Source organism: Phascolarctos cinereus, unplaced genomic scaffold (genome assembly GCF_003287225.1).
Source record: "Phascolarctos cinereus isolate Bilbo 61053 unplaced genomic scaffold, phaCin_HiC Scaffold_5;HRSCAF=322, whole genome shotgun sequence".
NCBI lineage: Eukaryota > Metazoa > Chordata > Mammalia > Diprotodontia > Phascolarctidae > Phascolarctos > Phascolarctos cinereus.
The window spans coordinates 319484688-319509843 of NW_027555958.1; the positions used below are offsets into that span (position 1 = coordinate 319484688).

A 25156-nucleotide genomic window follows, 5' to 3' on the forward strand; every position below is an offset into this window, starting at 1 on the left:
CCTTCTCCCATCTTCCCAAAGCCCTAGAACCAGAGGCTCTCTCTAAAAACCTTTAAGGGAAAGTGGGTTGATCACTTGTCCCAGCCTCACAACCCAACATGGCTCTCTACATGCTGTCATTACCTTCTCTCTCTGGACCCCAACCCCAGGACGATCCCTAGTAAAGAACATTCAATTTGGACCTTACTTCTGGCATATAGGAAGGTGGAGAGGATTTCTGTAGAACATTTTCTCCTCCCTTCTATTGAATTTGGAGTCCAAGGACCTGAGTTCGAATTACATACTTTCATATTGAATGTTGATATATATCTTCACACAAACTGGAACTTTGAGGCTGCAAAACATGTTACAAATTTGATTTTCATGACAACTCCGGGGCATAGGTGCTATTACTATCCTCGTTTTACAGAAGTGGAAACTGAGGCAGGCAGTGATTAACTGATTTTCTCAGGGTTATGCTGCAATTTGAGGCAGGATTTGAACTCAGGTCTTTTGTGCCCACAAACTCCAATTCTCTATCCACTGCACCATTCAGCTGCTTCTTAAATGAACATTTAATGAGTAAGTTTGCTGAATGGTCACTGGTGCACTGAACTTGGAGTAGAGGAACCCGAACTCAAATTCCAGTTCTGCCACCGTCATACCCCCACTGAATGTCGACGCTTGTGAGCAGAATGGTCACCAATGAGACTTGTTCTGACCTTGGGCAAGTCACTTCCCCTCTGTGGGCCTTAGTTTCCTCCGGTGTAAAGCGAAGGGATTGGACCTGACCTCGGAAGTACTTTTGAGTCCTCGCGATAGGACCCCTTCCCCATCTCCACCCCTTCTTCTGGCTTTGGCTCAGGGGGCAGGCACAAGCTTTGCGCCCCCAGGGTTGCACACCTACGCTCCAGAGCCGTCGGAGGCGGCGGGAGGGTCCAAGGCGTCCAGGTTCGGATCCCGGGCTGGGAACAGGCTGGCTGGTGCGGAGACACCGCGGCCCGCAACAAGGCCTGAGGCAAGGCCGAAGATGGCCCCTCCTTCGTCCTCGCACGGGGGGCGGAGCTTCTGGCAGAAGGGGCGGGGCTGAGGCAGACGACTCCTTCTACCTCGTGCTGGGGGCGGAGCCTCTGGCCGGCCGGGCGGGGAGACGGTGGGAGGCGCGGGGCGTGGAGGAGGCAGCGGCCCGGAGAAGCAGGCGGGGCCGGGGCGGGGGTGGGGCCGGAGTGGCGGCCGACTGGCCTATCAACTGAGTGAGGGTCGGCGGGCAGCAGATCGGAGAGGTCGAGTCGGTCGCCGGGCCTGTGGAAGATGGACTTCCCAGGGCCGCAGGAGAAGGCGGGACTGTTGCTGGGGTCGGGGCCCGGGGTCGGCGTGGCCGGCTGCTTTCTGAAGGAGTCCAGCACCCCCAGCATGGAGCGCTGGCGGGGCCGCCTGGCGCTGGTGACGGGGGCCTCCTGCGGCATCGGCGCTGCCGTGGCCCGGGCCCTGGTGCAGCGCGGACTGAAGGTGGTGGGGTGCGCCCGCACCGTGAGCAATATCGAGGTACTTACTGCCCGGGCCCGCGTCAGGGAGAACTTGGGGCGGCCCTGGGGAGGGGCGGGGGCTGGGATCGTCCCGGTGGCGTGCGAGTGCCCTTGGGGGGGGCTGTGAGCGGGAGGGGTGGAGGTGCTGGAGTTGTGGGTGGTGGGAGGGCCAGAGAAGTTGGGACTGATCAATGAGAATTAGGGGTGCCCTCTGGGGGTGATATCTTATGAATGTGTTGGGGGGAGCTGAACTAGTAGGGGTTTAAGGTACAAGGGTCTCTCAGGAAGCTCGATTGAGGATGCTTTCGGGGCAGAGAGGTAGGGGCTATAATCAGTGGGAGTTTGGGGTGCCCTCTGTGGGTGGGAGACTGTGAGCATGAAGATTTTGTGTTTGGGGGTGCCGTGATAGTGGAAATGTATGTGTGAGAAATTTCAGGTTCAGGGATGTCTCAGGAAGCTGTGATTGTGGGTATCTGGGGGGCTTTGATCAGTGGGAATTTGGGAATTCCCTGTGTGAGTGGGGACAATGAACATGGAGATTTTGTGAGTGTATTTTTTGGTATATTTTTGTTAGTGTATTTTTAAAATTTTGATATTTTTTGATTACATGTAAAAACAACGTTTAACCTTTTTTTTCTTCCAATTTTGGGTTCCAAATTTTCTCCTGTCATCCCTCTTCTCTAACATTCCCCTCCCCTACCCCCTCGTTGAGAAGGCAAGCAATTTAACAAAGATTATACATGTGCAGTCTGTTAGTGTCTTTTTAACTGTGTTACTGGAAATGTGTGTTATTGGGCTTTAATAGTAGGGGTTGAGGTACAGGGTCTCTGTGAGCTTTTCAGTGCTGAGGGGCTGGGGATTCTGATCTTGGGGAGGCTGTGATAGTGAGGTTTTGTGGTGCAGGGGTCCTTGAGGGATCTGTGGGATAGAACTATATAACCAGAGATTTGGTATTGGGGATCTGGAAAAGGGCAGAGCTGTGATGGGAAATTTGGGGGCTGTAGTTTCAGGGATGTGAGGGAAGGAGAGCCCTGACAAGTGGGAGAGCTGGACTGACCCAGAAGTTTTTAGGAGCTGGGGTACTCAAAGGGTGATTTTGAAGAGTCTATAAGCCTCACCAGATTCTCAGAGGGGACTAGGACACAAAAAATGGAAAGAACCCTAATTCTAGAGGAAGTAGGATGACCAATGAGGGAGATAATCAGAGTTGGTTAGAAACTTCCTGTGTGGCTATCAAAGGCAAGGAACCCCTAGAGTGCCTAAAACCATAATCATTCCTAAACCTGGTACTTCCTCCAGGTATCATCTTGATCCTACCCCCCAGAACATCCACAGTGACGGGATTCTTGACCTCTAGCATTTCACCCAGATATCTTGCCTTGTCTGGATTTAGAGCAGAAGAGAAGGGAAAGGGTAAGAGAACATTAGTCAAATGGGAAGTGAAGAAGAGAGAGAAAAAAAGAAGCTATCAGATATGTGATGGAAGGTGGGGGAAGAAGGGGTGTTCATTTTATTACTTGTTTTGTTATTCCAGACAGACCTAGGCCAGGTGAACCTAGGCAGCCAGTTTGAGAGACATTCTCCTTCCTCACCCTCCGCCCCCTTCCCTTTGGAGTGTATTTGTGCTTCTCAAGGGCCTTAAGCCAATTACAGTAATTAATAACCATTATGATTTTGGGTTGGGAGACCTAGGAGTGAGCAAGAACAGGTCAGGGTGTTGTCTTCTCTAAAAAGCCTTTAGCACAGAAAGGATTCCTGAGAATTAATATCTCCTTCCCAATCCTAACTTGGATGGACTACATGACAGTTTATTTATCTTTCATGGAGCCAGGATACTAGGAATATGTCTGTCATTTACACTGTCCCCTGTATGACATTGAGTTGAATTAAGGTTTAAATATGTGAACCCCAAGGAAGAGACTCAGATAACTCCTAGGTCATTATCCACCCCCCACAAGAGCTAGGTGGCCACTGGGGTCATGGATATCAAGTGTTCAGAAATCAGAGGTGGACAGAGCAAACAGGGTACAGGGATAGAGGGAGTTTCTATTGTAGATCACAGTCTTGTTTCTTTCAGGGCCTGTGGGGTAGTGCTTAGCTGAAGGGCTTTATCATCCATCCTTCTGTTCAAAGTCCCTTTTAGGGAAGTGTAGAGGAGATCTGATGTGGGTGAAGGTCTGTGAGAAAGACTGTCACTCTCTTGGGCAGAGTCCTAGGCCTTAGACACTGCTGACCAGTGATTCATTTTATAGCTTCTCTGATATTCTCAAGGTCACCTGGCTCCACCTATCCTTTGTCTTACCCTCCCCTTCCATTCCAGACAGCTCTTAGCAGCTCAGGGCTCAGTCCCAGCCCTGTGGCTGGGCAGTAGTTGTCTATCCCTTGCCCCTTGACACCAAAATAGTCATACCTTTCAGGACCGAACAACCCCAGGGAAGCTAGTCATTGAGTTCCAAATAGACTTTCAGTCTAACCAGATAAACTCTGGGATATATAGTCTTTGTTTCAACCTCTGTACAATACCTCTGGGTGGAGGCAAATGAAATTATTTGAGATTTCTGTGGAAAGCTAGGTTGGGTGGTGGGGAGGAGATAAGGACTGAATTTCCATGACCCTTTCATCCTGACTCTTTCGAAGAGGATTTTGGCCTCCACTCCTTCCTTTTTCCTCCAGGGCTAAAGCCTGGGGTACTCAGTTGGAAAGGATTTTGGCCTTGCCCATTCTGAGTCTAGAGAAGAGGGATGGCTTGTGTGTTTGAATTTTATTTTGGGGAGAAGGATGGGTATGTAGAAATGGGGGGGGGCAGAGTTTCCATTGCAAATCACTTGCTTTTTCACCTAGAATTTGGCTTTTTTTTTTTTAAGCCAGTGCCTGCTTTCTCCATAGGACTATCTGAGGCCTTGCTTTCTGGCAAGGGATCCCTGTATCTGGTCAGATTAGGAGCTGGAAACTGCTTCTGAGCCATAGGAATTATGTATTTACAGGTTCTTTTATTGGTAGGAAAAGAAGGGAGCTCTGAGACCTTGGCAGATGGCTAAGCTGGATTGGAGCCAGCACCCATATGTCTTTAATAGAGCCCAGGTGCCCAGAGTGAATGGGCACTACCCACCCCCAGCTACCAGATTGTTTTCCTTCTGCTACTGCACCTCACGGACAGCTTTTGTGTAGTGTCACAGGGTCCTAGAGGTTTTCTTTGTCTTTTTGTCTGCTTCTACATTCTCTGTCTTGGCCTCTCTCCCTAGTGTCTCTGTTTCAGGCTTCCCTACTGTTCTGAAGCTCCTCTAGCTGCAGCGTGGATACTCTGTCCCCTTCCTGGGGTAGCACAGGTTTGCAGGGAGCCTCACAAGGATTCATGTGTTCATGTCATCAGGTCACCTACCTTAATTAAGATCCCAAGGAAAAAGCTTGGAGGAGGAGAGAAGAGGGAGAACATATCCAGCATACTTGGCACTTCCTATTAGGGGAGGGGAGATTAGGGATGGCATGGCACTGGGTGGCTGGAGGAGAGAATTGAGGCTAGGGATAGCCTTCTCCTGCCTAATTTAAAAATCTGTGAGAAATCTCAAGCAAACTTTCTGCATAACATTCCTTCCTTTTCCAGTGTGGTGTAGGTAAGTGGGAGGCTCCTCTCTGGCAGCTCCAGTGGGAGGTAGGAAGAATAGCTCCAGACCTGTCAGGGTAGAGATTAGAAGCTCTGGCTTTACTGGCTCAGTGACTTTCTTGTTAGAATGGAGGAAGGGAGGTTGGGGTGAGCTCTTGGGCAGGTGATAAGAGTTTCTAGATAGAGATAGACATTATTCTTTTCCTGGATATGCTTGCCGCCCTTACCTACGCCTTCTACCCTGAATCTTTCCTTTTTACAATTGGAGGTTGGGTAGATTCTCTTCCCATTCTATAGATTGGAGAGTTGAGGCCTTGCACTAGGACCCAACTTCACTTCTCTCTTTCTCTCTCCATCACCCAGGTAGTGGATCATCTGGTGTTTGGGGGGAAGTTGGTGGTGACTATTGAAAAGCAGTCTTTTATGGCAGGGGTGGCTAGATTATGTTTGAAGGGGTAAGGTGAAAGGCTTGTGATTTGAGAGAGACAGAGAGAGAGTGAGAGAGAGAGCAGTTAACAACTCAGATCTGTTAGTCCCCTGATTAGATTTCTTCTCTTTATCCCCAGAAACTGGCTGCTGAATGTCAGAGTGCTGGCTACCCAGGGACTCTGGTCCCCTACAAATGTGACCTGTCCCATGAAGAAGACATTCTGTCCATGTTCTCAGCTGTCCGAACTCAACACAAGGGTGTGGATATTTGCATCAACAATGCTGGCTTGGCCCGGCCTGAGCCCCTACTCAGTGGCCATACCAGTGGTTGGAAAGATATGCTAAATGTGAGAATTGTAGCTTCTGTAAGGGGTGGGGGGTGGAGAAGACTACCTGCTTAGAGGATGGGGTATGCTGTGGAACAGTTGACTTCTTGGAGTGGATGATCCAGGACCAGGATTTACTAAATGGGGCCCTGGCAAAGGCATATGTCTCTCTACAGAAGATTTAATAATCCCCCTCATTCCCTCAAACCTATCATATTTAGTGTTACTGCTTCCTTTTTGACCCTGGAGTTAGGCTGTATATCTATTTCTTCAGAATTTATAAGATTGGGAAAATATTACTGCCTAGCAGAAAAAACAGCAGCCTAGGAATTAGGAGCTCTCTGTTCTGTTTTCCAGCTGCTGTCAGTAGCTAGCTGTATGACCTTGGGTCTTATCCTCTATGAGTTCCTACTTCCTCTTCTTTAAAAAATGTATAATTTGTCTCAATGAACACTTGGTAATTGCCTGCTTTTTCCAAGGCTCTCTGCTAGAGGGGTACCATTCTTCTTAACTCAGTGTTATAATATCAAATAAGATAATTTATGTAAAAGTCCTCTGAAAGATTAAGTACTACATACAACGAAGTAGCTTCTTCTTTCCCCCAAACCTTTATTCCATTCCTGTTGACAAGAATGAACATGACTTTTGGTATAGTGGAAAGAGCACAGTCCTGGGAGTTAGGTGATATAGCTTCCATATTTGACTTTCTCTGACCCAGCCCTGTGTGATTCTGGGTGGATCCTATTGTCTTGTGATTCCTCTCCTGCCCATCCTCCCTCCTCTACTTTTCTGATGTCAACCTGTCTTTACCATCTCTCTCTGGGATAGGAGTTTTTTTGTCCCTGATCTAGTGATTATTATTACTATCATTTAAAAAAAAATTTTCCCCCTTGGATTCTGTTTGGCCTGCGCAGAAATGATTCTTTGCTTAGATCTGGGGTTTACCTTCTGGTGTTTTGTTTTATTTTCATGTTAGTCCAGTACAAAGCACAGTGGTACAAAGTTTCAGAGGGGCAAAGTACTGCCGCCCCTTTCCCTGTGTATGGCTCATCTGCTGACATCACTAGGAGCCGAAGCAGGTTCACACTATGGGTGTTCTGTTCCTGAGGTTTAGGTCTGACACCTGATAAGGAGAAACATCTAATCTCCTCCTACCCAGTTGCCTCTCTCCCTGAAAGGAGAGATGTGAAGAGCTGCTGAAAGGCTTATCTCTTTCCACGGGCAGTGAGCCTGGTGGGGCCACGGTGGGGTCACAGCACGGCCAGTTCCTCACCTGTCATTTTCTTTGGAGAGTGGAGATTCTGGAAGCGCCCCACTTTGCTAGGACAAGTAAGGTCAGGGGTATATGGGTTTGTTAGGGCCCAGAAAGGTAATTCCTTGGGCCTCCCGGGGCTCCCCCACCAAGCTAGTTCAACTTCTTGTTAGGCCCCAGGTGCTTGGGGTTGGTGGAATAGCATGTAGACAGGCTGCAAGAAGAGCCAAAAAGAAGATGAGGCTGCCAGTCCATGTCTTTTCTGTGTGTGGGTAGGTAAACCTTTGGGACTGTTAACTGGGACCCCCACCTTACCTATCTTTTCCATGTCCCAGGAATTTCTTTAAGGAAAATGATAGTAGGAAGTATGGAAAGTTAGGGCCAGAGGGAGAGGAGGGGGATACTGAGGGAAGATATTTTTAGGCTAAGTTTATTATGAGTTCCTCATTCTGATGCCAGGTGCGTTGCTTGGAAATGAAGGACAGGGCTAGTGCCACCAGAAATTCTGAGAGCAAGGCATCTAGCAGGAGATGCCCCAGTACAGAGGCTATAATATACAGAATGGAAGCTAAAATGTGCTGTTTGTAGGAGATCTGGGCAAATCCATTCGTAGAGGTCTGTGGTTTAGTTGCGTATTAGTTGTGGCAGGGAAGTTTCCTGGTTCCTTGGCCCCCAAGACTTTGGTACTAGTATGGTTCTTGCTGTCCTCTTCATCACCAATAAGACACTACTTCAGAAGGAGACAAAAAGGAACCATTCTTTTGCTGCCTCTGGAGTTGTCCTGTTCTTCCACACAGTGTGGGATTCAGGCAGATCCCTTGATGATAGGACACGGACCTTTCTTTTTGGCTAGGCAATGGGGTTAAGTGACTTGCCCAGGGTCACACAGCTAGTTAAATGTCATGTGTCTGATGCTGGATTTGAACTCAGGTCCTCCTGACTCCAGGGCCGAAGCTGTATCCACTGTGCCATCTAGCTGCCCCACAGACCTTTCTTTTTCAGGAGATGAGTAGCAGCTTGAGAAGGGGTTAGGGCAGGACATGATAGCAAACATTCCAGGTCTTCATTTGTAAGTTATCACCCAGTTTGCCTGCTTGTTAGCTTTTTTGTAAAAAATACATGTATTGGAGGGGTGGGAGAAGAATGCTGTGAGGCTCCATGGATAGAGATTAGGAATTTTAACAGGCTCCAGTTAAAATACTACATCTGACTTTTAAGAAAAAAATGCAAGAGAAAGTAAATCTCCTTCTCCCCTATCCTCCAGGTCCAATGGCTTTAAACAGTCTTGGGAAGAAAAAAAATTACTAAAAATACACATAGTCATCTCAGTCCCCTACTCCTTCCTCTCAGCACTCTCAAGACTCATTCAACTTTAGCCTGGTTCAACCCAAAAATATTCCTTGTTGGACTTCTCAGTTTCCCATCCTTGTCCTTGCCTGCAGGTGAACGTGTTGGCCGTCAGTATCTGTACCCGGGAGGCATACCAGTCCATGAGGGAGAGGAGTGTGGATGATGGACACATTATCAACATCAGCAGGTGAATGGGGGGTGGGTGATGATGCATCGAGGGTTCAGTGCCATTGTTTTGTGATTAACTATTAGATTAGATCAAGAAATAAGGCTCAGAAGAAAGCAGCAGTATTGATGTCATTGATATGAACAGAGTAAGCTTTCAGCAGGATTTGGGGGGAGTTCCTGGGCCAGTTGTAGCCTAGAAAGATTTCCTTGAGGGGGTAGACTCTTAGGAGCTGCTCAAGTGATAGGAAGAATTGAGAGGCAACATGGTAATAGTGGTTGGATTCAGAGGACCTGGGTTCAGATCCCAACTCTGCCAGCTGTCTAGCCCCAGGCAAGTCATCTAACCACACATGTCGACCTCAGTTTCCACATCTGTAAAATTAAAGGATTGCATTAGATCAGGACTCTGTGACCTGGAGTTCCCCAAGTGGCCCATGGATAGAAGAGGGTTTATGAACTTGGATGGGAGAAAAAAAAATTACATCTTTATTTTCACTAGCTTCTAACTGAAATTAACATTTCCTTCAATTATTTAAAAACATTGTGAGAAGGGGTCTATGACACAAACCAGGTTAAGAATCCCTGGGCTGAATCTCTAAATCTTGTGATCCTATGAATGGCCATTGATGGGGAAGGACGTTTCAGGTATAGTTCAAAGAGAGGTGAAAGGAATAGTGAGCAAATTCAGGGGATTAGGAGAGGGCAAAGAAGCTAAGGTATTAAGTCAACATTTTGGAGTGAGGAGAGGGCAGAATAACTGAGGAGGAGTAGTCAAAGGAAGGGCATTGAAGGGGCTAGTTGTGAGAAAGGGATGGACTCTCCTCTTATATCCTGATTTCACCCTTCCTCTGCAGCATGTTGGGTCACCGGGTAGTGGCCCAGTCTGATGTGCATTTCTACAGTGCAACCAAGTTTGCCATTACGGCATTAACTGAGGGACTGCGGCAGGAGCTTCGAGAGGCCAATACTCACATCCGAGCCACAGTGAGGGAACACTTGCCCCAAGGGGGGATTTAAGGCGGGTGAACCTCCACCTTAGAGGGAATACGGTTCTCCTGGCCCAATGCACAGTGCATTCAGATGTGGCGGGGAATGAGACAGAAGTTCTGGGTTTCTTCCTGCCTCTGCTGTTTTCATGGCCCTGACCTAAGCCTCAGTTTTCTCCTCTGTGATCTGGGACAAAATGACCAGACGAAGGCTGTGAGGCAGAAGGGAGGACGTGGGGCAGGGTTGCATCAAGAAGGCTGCTTGGATGGAATGAGATTGGGTTATGGCTGATGTGATTATAAGAGAATAGATTACTATTTGATGTTCTTTTAGAGAATGCAAGAGTTGTTGGACATTGAATGGTCATTTCTGTACCCTAGGCAGTTTATAGTCTTTCTGCATCTCTTGGGCTTGAATTCCCTTACTATGACCCCTTCATCATGGCTTGTTCTTTTTTGCTGATTTTGTTTCCCTCACATGGGATAGGGAACGGGGAAGGGGAGGAATAGTGGAAATGGAGGCTTACCCCCTGAGCAGGCACCCTCTGCCCCCTCCAGTGCATCTCCCCTGGGCTGGTGGAAACAGGATTTGCCTTCAAACTTCATGACAACGACCCTGTGAAAGCAGCTGAGACCTACGAGCACATCAAGGTGGGATCTGAAGGGCTGGACACTGAGCCATAGGGGAGAAGACAAGGCCTCATGGTACAATTCAGAGAGCTTTGGACTGGGAGTTGGGCCACGTGGATTCTATCCAGTCCCAGCTCTATTTCTGATTTGCTCTGTGACTTTGCAAATCCTAACATCTCTGGTCTGCATTTCCCTCATCTATAAAATAAGGGGGTCGGGCTAGATGATCTTTAAGGTACCTTTCAGCTCTAAAAAATTTTGATTCAATTTTCAAGTCGATGACCTCCTAACTCCCCAAATTTAAGTAGCCAAAAGCATCATTTACTAGAATGGCCAAGTCCTATAATCAGTAGATGTTCCATGATTAAGGGCCTTAGGAAGAAGGGGATAGGTGTATGCAGGGAGGGGGGATTGGGATGGAGAGTAGGAATAGGAATGGTCTCTCATCCCTTCTCCTGATGCTCTCAGTGTCTCAAACCTGAGGATGTAGCTGAAGCCGTCATCTTTGTCCTCAGCACCCCACCACATGTCCAGGTGAGTCTAGACCTGACTATTGCTCCTTTAGGGACTTCAGGGGAATCACTGTACATAACTTTATAGTAGAAGAGTGGAAAAGATAATGGAAGTAGAAAATTCATTTATGTAATAGCTATACTAATTTCTCTCTGGATTGGAGGGGAGGGATTGTTAGATTAACTAACTTACAGAAAGCTCTAACTGAAACCAGAGGCTTAGAGGGGTGGGTGTGTATGTGTGGCAATTGTCAGCAATTTGCTTTAGCTCTGGAGATAGCCTTTTTTTGGGGGTTGTAGAAGATAGTTGAGAGAGCTTAAGTCTTGCCCACTCCACTGTACTGTTTGCAGATTGGAGACATCCAGATAATGCCAACGGAACAGGTGACATAGCATCTGGTTGGGAGCCCAGCCTGGGGCATGGACCCCTACTGCCTGGCTCCTAAATCTGGATTGTAGGTGTTAATTTTTGACCCTTGGACTCAATCTCCTTCTTCTGCCCCCAGGACTAAAAAACCCCCAAAAAACCAAAAAACAAAAACCCAATTTTTTTTGTAATCTCAAATTGTTTCATGTACAGATGTGATTTACTCATGAAAACTGGGTGGTGGGTGGTGGGGTGGTTCCTGTCTATTTTACTTCTTAATGTGTTATCCTTTACTCATTGTTTGGAGCTCATTAAGCTTTGTCCTGTTTGGAGCTCATTAAGCTTTGTCCTGTTACTTTATCTCCTTTCCTCCTTGAGAAGGAGGCCAAGATCAGAAGCAGTACTTACTGATGCCTCTCTTCACCCTACCTCCTCCCCCGGGTCTGAGTCAGAGAGGAGCAGGCCCTCACCTGGGCTCCAGGCTTCTTTCCTTTCCCTTTTCTCTATTCCATTTCTTCCTGCTAATTTTCCTTCTTCCCTTTTCTCTGACCCTGGGCTCTTGAGGGATTTTTCCACACTGGTCGCAGCAGCCGGACAACATCAAGGCCCTGTCTCCCAAGAGGTTTTCACTTCTAGAATTAAAAAAGAAAAAACAAACTTTTGGCTTTGGGAATTTATTTCCGTTTACTCCTTTCCCTGGGGTAGGGATTTATAGTATATTAAGATGACTCTCTGAGTGGGAGGGGTCCTGTACCCAGAGGAGCTCTGTGGCTTTTAGTTAGGGCTGGGGTTGGGGGAGAGAGAAAGAGAGGGACTGGGTGCTGGGGCAGGGGCAGATTGTTCTCTTGGTGGTAGAAAGAAATAGAAAGGGTATATAGAGTGAGTAGTAAATTTAAGGAGACCCGTATGGGCCCCTGGTGAGGTAGACTGAACATGGAGCACGCTCCAAAAAAAGGTTAGAGCAGGGTAGAACCATGTTAGGAGGAAATTTTGGTTTACATTTCTAAGTCTTTATCTTGTTAGGGAAAAGAAATACAGTGCTCCGTGGAACCCTGCAGAATAATGGGCTGAATGGCCCAGGAGAGGGAGGGGGGAGAGAGAGAGGGAGAGAAAAATTAATTTTATTGATACATTTTCATGAAATCAGGATTCTGTCATCTTCAGCAGTCACATACAGACTTCATACAGGCACAGCCTTCTCCTCTAGGCATGAATCACAATCCTGTGGGGTCCTCACCATACTCCAAAACGTGGAAAGGATGGGAGTCACCAGAATCCTTCCCAGACCTTCCTATCCAGTGTTTTGAAAAGCTTTCTCCATCCTGAGATACAGGTCACTGTGAACATGAGCACTATAGGTCTGGCTGAACAGGGATAATGAAACCTTACTCTCCTACAAACTGCGGTTTAAGGGATGATGGGGTCAAGGACTCCAGGCCCCCATTCCATCCCTCCCCCGACCCAGCAGGTGGCGCTGTGGGAAAGCTAACGCGGCGCCTGAAGTCCTACCTTGCCTTGACTACAGAGGGGCGGAGCCCGAAAGCCGCTCACGTGGCTTTGGGTGCACGTGACTCACCTGCTTTCTCCGCTAGCCGCGTGGGTTTCGTAGCGGAGGTACTGGCCGGAGACCCCAGACCTCCCGATGCCGCTAGGAGCCAGGACTTCTAAATCCTCTGCCTTCGTCGGGCCCAAGGTCGGATCCCCCAGGCGGGAAGGGAGTGGCCACTTTCTCGTCTACACGGTAGACAGGACTGCAGCCGGGTGGCAAGTGTGCGGGACATGCTGCGGTTGCCGGCTGGCTCCGGGACTTCTGCCGGGCGCGCTCTGGCCTTCCTGTCAGCCCGGCTGTTTTCTTGGAACAGCTCTTCGCCGAGGCGGCCCCCTTGGAAGGCTGGGCCTCGGCCTGAGGCCCGGCCCGGGGGCGCGGAGCTGCTCCGCCTCCGGGAGGACGACTTGCCCCTGGTCCGGCGGCAGGAAGTCTTGTTCGGGCTGGCGCCCTGTGCTTTAGCCCTGCGGGCCGCCCGTCGGAATGTGGTCCGTCTCTTATTCCACAAGGGAGGCGCGGGACACGGGGCGCGGGCCGAATTGGCCCGAGCCGCCGAGGCTCTGGGCGTCCCGGTGCAGCTGATGCGGCGGCGGGAGCTGGATGCCTTGTGCCGGGGTCAGGTTCATCAGGGCGTGTGTATGGAGGTGGCCCCGCTGCTCCCCAAAGCCTGGCCGGAGGGCGGAGAGGACTGGCCGGCGGAGGGGCCGGCGGCGCGGCGCCTGTGGCTAATCCTGGAGGAGATCCAAGACCCTCGGAACTTGGGCGCCGTGCTGCGCACCGCGTACTTCCTGGGCGTGGACAAGGTCATTACCAGCCAGAGGAACAGGTAGAGCTTTTCTGCCTCCTGCCCCAGCATCCTTGGACCGGCCACCCTGCCTGCTTAGCTTCAAGTCGCTTGACCTTCCCTCGAGCCCCACCGGCCACCTGTAGATAGCCCACCCCTCAGCTCCTGGCCTGTGGCCCCCGTTCCGACCTGCAAGCTTTTTGCCCGTCAGCCCAAGCCGGTTGCCTCTTTTGGGCCAAGATTTGTGGTTTCTGTCCTTCTCCCACTCACTCCCTCCCCTCCACCTCCTCCCTAAATTAAATTGAGCCCCTTTTGAGGCCAAAGCTTCCCGGGGTAAGTTGGAAGGAGTGGAGAGTAACTTAGCAAGTTTGGAGCTGGAGGGTGGAGAAAACTTGTGGTTTCTCAACACTATGTTAGTTCTGTCTTCCTCCTCAAATATGTATTTATTCCCTAAGTTAGTAGCTTTAGAGCTTGAAGAAACCTTAGAGGTCATCTGTTCCGCTCCCTCCGTTTTCCTTTTTTTTAGTGAGGCAATTGGGGTTAAGTGACTTGTCCAGGATCACACATCTGAGACCAGATTTGATTGAACTCAGGTTGTCTTGACTCCAGTGCCGGTGCTCTATTCACTGCGCCACCTAGCTGCCCCTCTCCATTTTCCAGATAGGAAACAGCCCAGAGTCCCTCAGGTAGTGAGAGAGTACCTGATTTGAACCTAGCTCCTCAAACTCCCAACCCAGCTCTTTTTTTCCATTACGTTCTGATACCTCATCATGATACTTCTCTTTTTATAGGTGAGGAAACTGAGGCCCAGAGAGGCTAAATAGCTGAGGTCACACAGGTTGGACTTAAGCTGGGATACAAACTCAGATCCTTTGACTACACTGCCTTTTTTGGACCCCTGTTGGCAGTCTGGGGAAGCCTACTGACCGCTTCTCAGGTTCATGTTTTTAAATGCATGAAATAAAATACGTAAGGTTACGAGGAAACCAAAGGTTTGAAAATAATCTGTAATTCTATGATATATATGTACATGTATTTAAAACATATATAAAATACAATAATAAGATAATTTTCTCCATCCAAGTTCGTGTGTCCGCTGGAAACAGTGCCTGGCAAATAGTAAATACTAAATAAATGATTGTTTCTTTCCCCAGAATCTATCCATGGACCCCAGGCAAAGAACCCCTGCCCTAGAAGAATCCAACCTCTGAGGGCTAGTACTGTTTTAATTCTATCCCTAGTGCCTTGTGCAGCATAGTAGGTGCTCATCATATGTTTGTTGAGTCTAATTGAAATTGAACTTTGCAGTTGCCCCCTGACCCCAGTGGTTAGCAAGGCCAGTGCAGGAGTCATGGAAGTAATGGATGTCTTTGCAACTGGTGATCTTCCAGGCTTGCTGAAGGTAATTAGTAGTGGAGTGGATTAGTATACTCCCCTCAGAGGTTACCTTGTATCTATTCTTTTTTGTGTATACCTGTTTATGAAGATGTCCTCTCTCTCATTCAAATGGGAGCTCCTTGAGGGCAGGGCCTGTTTTTGTTTTGTTTTCTTTCTTTTTTTCATAGTATCCACAGCACTTAGCACAGTGCCAGGCACATACTAAGTGCTCACTAACTCCCTGTTGATTGATTATCTAGCTGTAACTCCAGTGGAATGGCAAGTAGAGCAGCTGAGATTGACAGATGCTAATGCTATCATGTCTGTATTTCATTCTAGACTTCAGGGGGAATTAGTTTCTTAGTCCCAGATGAATCTAGTGTTATGGTTTGGGATTCTGAACCTTATTCCTAAGGAGGAATCCAATGCCTCCATGCCCCTGAAGTTCTGGCCAAAGGGGGCCCACACTATAGAGCCTCTCTCTTTTTTTTTTCTTCTTGGAGTGTTCAGTTTGTGACAAGCATTTACTAAGCTCCTATATTCCTGACACCAGGGATACAACAAAATTAGAAAAAGAATTTTTTACATGTGATTTTTTGTAATTTTCTATTTAAATTTTTTGGAAAAAAAAAGATTTTTTTGGTTACATTTTGAGTTCCAAGTTGTCTCCCTCCAATCCTCCCAACCCTCTGTTAGAGAGCGCCAATATTAGATATAGATATATATGTGGAACCATTCAATACTTCCATATATTAGTTCTTTCTCTGGAGGTAGATAGCACTTTGCTTCGTAAGTCCTTTTATAGTTGATTTGAATGTTCTTATAACTCAGAATAGCTTAGCTGCAGTATTGCTGTTACTGTATACAACATTCTTGTGGTTCTGCTTGTTTCATTCTTCATTATTTTATGCAAGTTCCTTTCATGTTTTTTGAAAATCTACTTGCTCATCATTTCTTACAGCACAGTAATATTCCATCACAATCATATACCACAACTTATTCAGCCATTTTCACCAATTGATGGGCATCCATTTCTTTTTCACCACAAAGAGAGCTGCTGTAAATAGTTTAGAACATATAGGTTCTTTTCCTTTTTCCCCAGTCACCCTGGGAAACAGATCTAATAATGGAATTGCTGGGTCAGAGGGTGTACACAGTTTTATAACTCCTTGGGCATAATTCCAAATTGCTCTCCAAAATGATTGGATCTGTTCACAATTCCACCAAGTGTATTATTGTCCCAATTTTTCCACACCACCTCCAACATTTGTCATTTTGTCTTCTGTCATTTTAGCCAATCTAATAGGTGTTTTAATAAAAGTTGTTTTATATTTTTCTAGTCAATAATGATATAGAGCATTTTTTCATGTGACTAGATAAGCTTTGATTTCTTCTTCCAAAAACCTACCTCAGAGCCTCTCCTTAAACCTACCTGGAGACCTTGGTTAGTCTGACTGGTGTGTGGCTATCTTAAACCAGAGCTGTACTTGACCTTGGAAGAAATCAGGCTGATAGGCCTCTGAAAATCTTTTGTCTCAAGTTTTGTTTCTGGGTTTTTAGCTGTATCTCTGTTGCTGGCCACATGGAGGCAATGTTGTTCCATATTTAGCAGCCCCCCTTTCTATTCTCCAGGTCAGGGCAGTGAGAAGCCAGTGTTTCAGAATAAGGAAACAGTGAGGGGAAACAGCTACATGTGATGAGGGGCATGGTGGAAAAGGATTCAGAAAACTCTTGCTACTCTCCCCTACATTCCAGGAACTTTGCAGTAGAGATGGAATTCCCAACTTCCTCTGCATTTTTCTTTGCCCTCGGCCTGATTTCTTTCACACGCAAACCACTGTAGGCCCCCTGTTTTCTCTCTTTGTGTGCTTCCTCTAGCCTAGGATATAAGCTGCTTGAGGGCAGAGGCAGTTTTTTGGTTTTTGTCTTTCTGTTCCTTGCACTTAGCCCTGTGCCTAATACATAGAAGGCACTTAATAAATACTTGTTGATTAATTAAATAATATTACTGATAAAATCTGGTGAATCAGGAAATCACATTGTTTTTCTTCCCCTTGCCAGGCTAAGGCTCAACAGGGCTGGCTTGTGGCTGGCACTTTGGGCTGTCCAGGGTCTGGGATTGCTGAGTGCTCTAACATCCCTATTGCCAGCTGTCTAGAGTTCCTCTGGGACCGATCTACTCTGCTGGTGTTAGGTAGGTGACAGGAGTCCAGCTACCAGATGAGATGCCTCTTGCATTTCTCTGTTCTTCTGTTGTACCCCTTCCCTGCTGAACCTGTTTTCCAAAGCTCAAGTTATGGGTAGTACTGACTCTTCTGCCCCATCTCTGCCCTATAGGAAATGAAGGTTCTGGGCTATCCCATGAGGTCAGAAGCTTGTGTCATATTCTACTAACCATTCGACCTGGGCGGGAGCTCACCCCAGAAGTGGAGTCCTTGAATGTCTCTGTAGCTGCAGGTAAGGGTTCCTTTACCTTTATGTATCAGACACTGGGTTAAGTGCTGGGAATGTAAAAACAAAAACAGCCCTTCTGCTCCCACACCTGCCACACCTCCTTTCTCGTCCCTTCCTCCTCTCTCCTCACCTCCCTTCCTTTTCCTCCCCTCCCCATCTCTCTCCTCTCCTCTCTTCTTATCTTTCCCGATTTCCCCCCTTTTCTTCTCTTCTTTCCCCAATCCAGTCATTGTCCTCTTTGTGTTGAACAGGGATCCTTCTCCATTCCATCATCAGCCAGAGGAAGGGGCGGGAAGACTTGCTTGACAGAGAAACAAGTGCTGTTGCTGGTGACCCTCCGGAATCCCCGGCTTCTTCTGAAGACCCTGAACCTGGAGCCAGCCAAGGCCTAAAGGCATGGGTCCCAGCTGCGGATGCAGAGCCTAGATCAGGAGGAGAGAGACTGAAGGGGAGCTGATGGCGATCTTGGGAATCTGCTCGCTTCCACGTTGCTTGTGTGCACATGGGTGTAGCTGTGTTTGGTCATTCTTTCAAGACTTGGTTTGTGTTCCTCTGCCTCCCCTGCCATGAAATGAAGCCTTTCTGGATCCTCTTCTGGCCTCTAGAGGCCCTGTCTCTTCCCTTGCCCCAACCACTTTGTATCTGTTGTCTTCCCCGATAGAATGGAAGCTCCACAAGGGCAGGATTGTTTCACTTTTGTCTTGTATGTCAGGATAGCTGAGAACTTGGTGTCTGATTGTGATTGAGTACATGAGCAAGTCCAAGCACGTTGAGTCCTTGGGAGTGTGTTCACACGCTCACCAGCCACACCAATGTGCATTTGTTGATAATAAATGCGGCCCACATTGGGCATCTTCAGTATAAGGGCTGAGGGGAGAGAATTCATCGTATCCCTGAGCTCTGCTGGAAAAATCATTTGACAACAGCCAGTTGTTTATTTTGTTGGTGGGGAGGATGGGACAAGAGTGTGCCTCACCTTTGTCCAAGGACGAGGGGAAGGCAGATGTCTGGTCTGAGGGATTTTCTTTTATCAGGCACATTGGATAGCCTGTTGGACTTAATGTTAAGAAGCCCTGGGTTCAAATCCTGTTTCAGACTGGGCAATTCACTATACCCCTTGCCCCTCAGTTTCCTCATCTGTAAAATGATGGCACCTTCCTTGAAGGGTTGATGGAAGGAACCAAGGAAATATGTGTGACATGGTTTGTAAGCCCCAAAGTGCTATATAAATGTGAGCTGCTATTATACTATTAGCATATATGTTTGTAGTGGTGGTGGGGTCTGTCTTTGTTACCCCCAGGCAGAAAAAGGAGGTTTATGGAGGAAGGAGATAGAATGACTGGTCGATTTGGCTGACAGTAGGAGAGAGAGTTGGAACTGGGGTCAAGTAGACCCCAGTTTGAATTCTGTCTCAGATACTAGCTGGGCAAATCATTTCACTTCTTGAGAGAGGTGAAGTTTCCTCATCTGAAAAAAGGAGATTGTTATAACAGCATCTACTTCTCAGGGTTGGTACAAGGATGAAATGAGACCATGTAACGTGTTAAAACATGCTTTGCAAACCTTAAAGGTCTAGGTAAATGCTAGTTATTATTATCAGTATAATCCCAAACCCAGGGATTGGAGTTAGAGGATTACAGATTTAGTACTAGGAGGGACCTCAGAGGCTGTCTTATCTAGTCCACCCTCCCTGCTCACATTCTACAGATGGGAAGGTTGAGTCCCAGAGAGATTAGGTAATTTATGTAAGGTTTCTGGGCCTAAAAGGAGAACATAAGGAGAAGAAGAATGACTCCTGCCCGTGCAGTAGAAACACCGATGGAGAACGTCAGAGCCAGAAGAGACTATCTAATCTTAACAGTATTTTACAGGGAAGAAACAGGCCCAGAGAGGTAAAGAAGGTCACACAGCTCATTTGTTTCAGAGCCAGGACTAGAACTCTTAGTCTCCCAGCTCCTGGTGTGGTCTTATGTTCCATCGTAAAGCCCTGCCCGCTGGAGAGCCTCCTCAACCCAGAAAGCTTTGGGAGAATGGAGGCCTAAGTAGACGTGGCTGAACGCCCTTTGTTTCCCCTTCCTCCTGTTTTCCAAGGACCGACAGGACTGCCGTTGAGAGGTCTTAGCTTATAGATCACTCCTTTTTTTTCTTATTTTTAAATATATTGGAAATCATTTTATTTTACTAATAGTTTCCAACCAGCCACTCCCTGCCACAAGAACTTTTCCTTGTGACCAGCAGAAACAATTTCCAAAGCTGTGTCCAAGTATTTCCATAGACGGAGGAATGTTTCATTATGCGCCCCCTAGAGTCAACATTGGTCATTTCATTAATTTAATTCTGATGTCTATTAGTATTTGGGGTCAGTGTATGTATTTTTTTTTCTTTTTCTCTTTCTTCACTCTGTCATTTCATAGAAGTCTTTCTAAATTGGAGATTTCTTGTGGCACAAGAACATTCCATTACAACTGGTAGAATACAATTGGTTCATTCCAGACCTGGCTTTTCTTTCAAAATTTGGATACTTTCTTCTTTGGGGAGGAGGGGAACTGGAAGCCTCTGTATTACTTCTGCTTCCCCGTCCTCTTGCACCGTTCCCCAAATGACTTCTTGGGACTGGCTGTCCTAGGTTCATTTTTCCTCACTTCTGCAGGCTCTCCTATGGTATCTTTCTACATAAGAGGGAAGCCTTGTTCTTTTTTCTTTTCAAAACTTTTCTATATTTTTTGTAATTCAATTTTAATTTGCATTCCAAATTCTCCCTCCCTTTTCCCTTCCCCTCACCATTGAGAAGGCAAGAAGAACAAAACCGATTACAAATACATATAGTTACACAAAAATTCCTGCATTAGTCATATCCAAAAAAGAAAATGCTTTCATGGATGTCTGATGATGAGGTCCCTGAGGGCCTGTCTGTGCATCCTTGTGTATCTCCTGCATGGTGAGCCAGAGAGAAGAGGAAGGACTATGAATTTTGTGGTTTGGTCTCTTTAGGATGGAAGGAGTCCAGAGGCTTTGAGAAAATCACCTGGGGTTTCTGGGAATCATTTGTGAGACCTGGCTGTCTCCATTAGGTGGCACCCTTGTTCTTTGGTAGGCTTATGCTCCAGCTAAAGGCTTTGAGATAGAAGGAAATGCCTCTGACCCCTTCCTCCTGAGGCATCTCTGGTCTCCTGGGGTGCATAGAGTAAATCTCTTTTTCAAGCCAGAACCCCACAATGAGTAGCCTCAGAATTGTGGAGATCATAGTGTTTTGTAGCCTTGGACCTCGAAGGGCCTTTACAAGTCATTAAATCCAACATCATTTTATTTTTTCTGTATTGTTTTTATTCTAAACTTAAGACCAAATAAAATGAGCATTTCCATGTACAGTGTGGAACAGGAGAGGATTGCACATGCAATGGAATATTACTTAGATGTTTTTATTTTTTAAACATTTTTATTTTGTTAGATATTTCTGTTACATGTAAAAAATTTTTAGCATTCGTTTAAAAAATTTTCTGCGTTCCAAATTCTCTCCTCCCACCTTTCCACTTCAAGCAATTTGATGTCAATTATACATATAAAGTCAAAGAGCTTGTTTTTAAAGTATATAATAAATTCAACCTGTAACTTTCAGAGCTGTGCTGCTCTGTGTGATTCCTTCTGGCTTTCTGTTCTCTTTTCATGTTTGTTTCTTTATTGGGGGGTCAGGGGTGGAAAGGAATCCTAACCCTAATCCCCCTTTCCCTCCTGTCACTCTGATTGCCAAAATAGGAAAACGAACAACAAAACCTTTGTAACAAATAAGCAATCAGGCAACACAAGTTACCACATTGGCTGTGCCTGAAAATACATACCTTAATTCTACGTCTTTCCATCACTTTTTGGTCAGGAGGTGGGTATCATGCTTCATCACTGGCCCCATGGAGTTATGGTTGGTTTTTACATTGATCAGAATCCTGAAATCTTTTAAAGTTGTCTTTCCAATGTTGCTATTGTATAAACAGTTCTCATTTTGCTCACCCTGCTCTGCATCAGTTAAGTCTTCCCAGGTTTCTTTGAAATCATCCCTTTCATGTCTTATAGAATAATAATGTCCCACTGTATTTATACACCATATTTATTCAACCATTCCCCAATTACTGGGCAGCCTTTTAATTTCCAGTTCTTTGCTATAACAAAAAGGGCTGCTAGAAATATTTTTGCACATACAGGTGCTTTTTTCTCTTTGATCTCTTTGGGAGTATAGGCCTAGTAACATAGCTATGAGATGGTAAAGTGGAGAGAGAGAAGGGAACCCAGAGTAAAGAGGACCTGAATTTAAATTTGGCCTCAGCCACTAGCTATGTCACTCTGGGTTACCTAACCTCTGCCAGCCTCAGTTTTCACATCTATGAAATGGGAATAATAGCACCCTCTTCCCAGGGTGGTTGTATGGATCAAATGAGAAAATAATTGTAAAATGTTTACCACAGGGCTGTATAAATCTTAGTTATTATTATTAATAGCTAACACCCCATTTTATAGAGAAGCAAATTGAGGGTCTAAGAAGTTAAGTGATTTTCCCAAGGTCTCATAGGTAGTAAGTTGCAAAGCCTGGATGTGGACCTAGGTTCTCTAATGCCAAATACAGTTGTGGGTGGAAGAAGATGGCAGGTTGCCGTATTCTCAGATCCCAGGACATGGGTATATTTCATTTGCCTTGGTGTGCGTGTATCTGTGTGTCTGTATGTCTTTGTGTCTGGGTTTGTATGTAGGGAAGAATATAAATAGTAAGAATTATAGACTCTGGGGATCTTTAAAAAAAAACCAACCCAAAAATGTACCCTATTCATCTTTGTTCAAGTTTTCCCTCAAGAAAGGAAAAGAAAATGGATGATTGTCTTGATGGCAAAATTCACAAAGCTGGGATCTTGGGTTTTCGCAATGGGTAGATTGAGAGAGAGAGAGACAGATATTGATTGATATATGAAAGATAGGTAGATAGAAGAAAGCATTTATTAAGCACTTACTGTGTGTCAGTCACTGTTAAATCCTGGGGATACAAGTACAAGCAACACTTCTCTGCCTTCAAGAAGCTTACATTCTAATGGGGGAAGGGCGGGGGAGACAACATGTAAAGAGAAGCTGGAAAGGTAAGGGATGGTATGGTCCTGTGTGTCAGTCTGGCATGGAAATAGCTGGCAAATGTGGTAGAGGCCTGGATCCATGTAAGATAAGGCCTCTCAAAAGGTCAAGGGGCCTCTAGGGGTGAAGTCCGCCTTTCCAGTGGGGCCCTGGGTGGAAAATGTGTAGAGACAACACAGTTGGAGATGACTCAGTAAATGCTGCTTCTTCCTCTTTTTTTTTGCTTAGGCAATTGGGGTTAAGTGACTTGCCCAAGGTCACACTGCTAGTAAGTGTCAAGAGTAATGCTTATATAATTGTATTCCAGGAGCAGAACTATGTCCCTGACCATCCAAGGTATTCTGATCGATGTGGGAATATTTTCTGAATCATCCCCTGCAATTAGTGACATTCATTGGTGCTAGGTACTGTGCTAGGTACAAAGACAAAAATGAAGTAATCTTTGCCCTCCAGGGGTTTACACCACCTTACTGGGAAGAAGCAACATGCAGACTTAAACGAATTATAGGCAAAATAAGAGCAAGATAATTTCAGGATGGGGCACCAGTCACTTGTGGGGATTGGAATTGTCCTTACGTAAGTGGTGCATTCAAAGTGGGTCAGAAGGTACGGTGGTGAGGTACTTTCCTGAACTTTAACTACAATCCCAAGGTAGGGGAGGTGGCATGGAGGACATTCCTTCCCTAGTCTAGTGGCATTAGGGCAGGGGATAAGTACAGCTTCTAAGAGTTCTATGCTCCTTGGAGCACACAGTCTGGGGTCTCCAACCTCCAAATACCCAACCTGGACAGGTGGAGGGGCATTGTGGTGGTGGGGTGGGTAAGGTGTATACCATGACAGGGGGGCTACAACAATGGGATTCTGGGACTGGGTGAGGGGGGATGGAGGATGTCGGGGCTGGCAGTCTGGAATACTGATGAGGAAGAAGGCTGCCCCGCCATTTGATTTTGGTGCCCTGTTGCAGAATCTTTGATACCCTACCCTAGTTATAGCTCTTATCACTACTCTTAGGTAGCTCCCAATTTAAAGAGGGACATTCCTCCTGATCCCAGGGACGGACTAGGGCACACCGATGGGAAACAAACCTGTTCTGTAAAGTGGGGTGATTGTAGTAAAATCTAAAGTGTCTTCCAGCTCTAGCATTCCATAGCATATAGGCGTGGTAAAAATGTTGAGAGAAAAAATTGCAGATCTGAATTATCCACACGTGACTTCCCTCTCCATCTCCCCTCCCCGCCATGTCTGATCAGTTGTCAAGGTCTTTTCAATTTTACTTCCAAAACATGTTTCTTATCCATGCTCTTCTCTCCACTGACATATTCCTTTCTCTAGTTAAGGTTATCATTACCTTTGCCTTACCTTTCATTTCCTTGACTACAACCATCAAAATTTACCATTTAGGTTGTTTCTGAGTTTTTCAACTACGTATAATGCTATAAAGATCTTTGAAGAGATAGGGTTTTTTTTCTTTTTTTGTTTTTGATAACACCTTAAAAGGCATCTTCCCAACAATGGGATTTACTGGATCAAAAGGTGAGATAATAGTTGAAACTGTCAATGTATATTAACACATTGTGCTCCAAAAAGGTTCAACACATTTAGAATTCTGCTAGAAGTGAACGTACAACTTCCCAGCCTTATTTCATGCTGCTCTCAGCCCTATACCTTATATTCTATCCAGTTACGTTGAGGGGTCCCCCAAACTCAATATTCTGTTTTCTGTATCCAAAACCTGCATTCAACTCTCTGCATCCAAACCTGTACTCTTGGAATCCTCACCTTCAAGGGGTCCCTTCTCTTTGAAGCCTTCTTTCATTACTCTACTTGTTATAATTTCTTCATTTGACCCCATAATTAGTTCTCAGTATACATGTATCCCCTACCCCTTTAGTAGAATGCAAGCTCCCCAGCACCCAGTGCCTTTCACATAGGAATAGAGAGAGGTGTCAGATCTGTGATTCCACAGGTACAGGAAATTCCCAGATGAGGAAACTTCTGGGCCAGTGCAAGTCAATACATTCTTTGTAACTTATGCTCCTAGAGCAGGAGTTCTTAACTGGGGATCTGTGAACTTGCATAGGGGAAAAAAAATTACATCTTTATTTTAATTAACTTTTAGCTGAAATTTAGCATTTCCTTCAATTATTTAAAAATGTTATTCTGAGAAGATGTCCGTAGTTTTACCAACCTGCCAAAGGCGCCATGACAGGCATTTAATAAATGCTCATTGAATTAGTAGCGAGACTTCATGGATCCAGATGGCTTGGAATTGGGAGGGGACTGGACCACGTGGTGTCCAGAGTGTGCTGTTTTCATACGGTCCTTTCTTGGCTTCTCCCATGTCCCTCTTTTGGTTACCAGAAGCTTCACCAATGTCCCTGCTCCAGGCCTTCTCTTCTTCCTCTCTAGTCGGGCCCCCCAAGGGCTAGATAAACCAGAGATCTGTCTGCATCCCAGATCATTAGGTTTCCCCTGTGTTATTGACTGCAAATATTTAATCACAGGTGAGCTTCTGCTGAATGGAGAATATGGCTCGATTCAGTAAACACCTCCTGAGAAGTGATCATAAGAGAGGCACTGTGCTGGAAGCTTGGGGTGGGTATGGGGTTAAAAAAAAAACAGCACACAGTGCCTGCTTTAAAGGAGTGTGTACCCAGGTAGGGAGTTAAGACAAATACAAATGCATCAAGGGGGGCAATACAAAGCAGACTATGCTTAGTGCCTTAAGAGAGGTGAAAAGTCCTGTGAAGGGGCAGATCCAGG

At 46.2% G+C, this 25156-nt stretch overlaps 2 protein-coding genes and 1 long non-coding RNA gene across 3 annotated transcripts; 2 read left to right on the forward strand and 1 right to left on the reverse strand.

Moving 5' to 3' along the window:
- The first annotated feature begins 1182 nt into the window (after nucleotides 1–1182).
- On the forward strand, nucleotides 1183–11783 carry DHRS11 (dehydrogenase/reductase 11). Its single transcript, XM_020991787.2, has 7 exons — nucleotides 1183–1524; nucleotides 5673–5882; nucleotides 8556–8650; nucleotides 9486–9615; nucleotides 10176–10268; nucleotides 10716–10781; nucleotides 11111–11783. The coding sequence occupies exons 1-7, from the start codon at nucleotides 1291–1293 to the stop codon at nucleotides 11150–11152; spliced, it is 870 nt and encodes a 289-aa protein (XP_020847446.1). The 5' UTR covers nucleotides 1183–1290; the 3' UTR covers nucleotides 11153–11783.
- Nucleotides 11000–12792, reverse strand: LOC110212021 (uncharacterized). The gene is made up of 2 exons (XR_002325550.2): nucleotides 12703–12792; nucleotides 11000–11758 (listed from the first exon to the last, which is right to left on the reverse strand). It is a non-coding gene; the product is annotated as an uncharacterized LOC110212021 (long non-coding RNA).
- A 113-nt stretch (nucleotides 12793–12905) lies between these two features.
- Nucleotides 12906–20902, forward strand: MRM1 (mitochondrial rRNA methyltransferase 1). The gene is made up of 5 exons (XM_020991786.2): nucleotides 12906–13498; nucleotides 14765–14858; nucleotides 16895–17027; nucleotides 17171–17290; nucleotides 17539–20902. Exons 1-5 carry the CDS (start codon nucleotides 12906–12908, stop codon nucleotides 17742–17744), a joined length of 1146 nt encoding a protein of 381 aa, XP_020847445.1. The 3' UTR covers nucleotides 17745–20902.
- The last annotated feature ends 4254 nt before the right edge of the window (nucleotides 20903–25156 follow it).

Coding starts and splice junctions, on each gene's coding strand:
- DHRS11 (XM_020991787.2), top strand. CDS start 1,291: ATGGACTTCCCAGGGCCGCAGGAGAAGGCGGGACTGTTGCTGGGGTCG. Junction 1,525..5,672: donor GCACCGTGAGCAATATCGAG/GTACTTACTGCC, acceptor CTTTATCCCCAG/AAACTGGCTGCTGAATGTCA. Junction 10,782..11,110: donor GCACCCCACCACATGTCCAG/GTGAGTCTAGAC, acceptor TACTGTTTGCAG/ATTGGAGACATCCAGATAAT.
- MRM1 (XM_020991786.2), top strand. CDS start 12,906: ATGCTGCGGTTGCCGGCTGGCTCCGGGACTTCTGCCGGGCGCGCTCTG. Junction 13,499..14,764: donor ATTACCAGCCAGAGGAACAG/GTAGAGCTTTTC, acceptor TGAACTTTGCAG/TTGCCCCCTGACCCCAGTGG. Junction 17,028..17,170: donor ATCTACTCTGCTGGTGTTAG/GTAGGTGACAGG, acceptor TCTGCCCTATAG/GAAATGAAGGTTCTGGGCTA.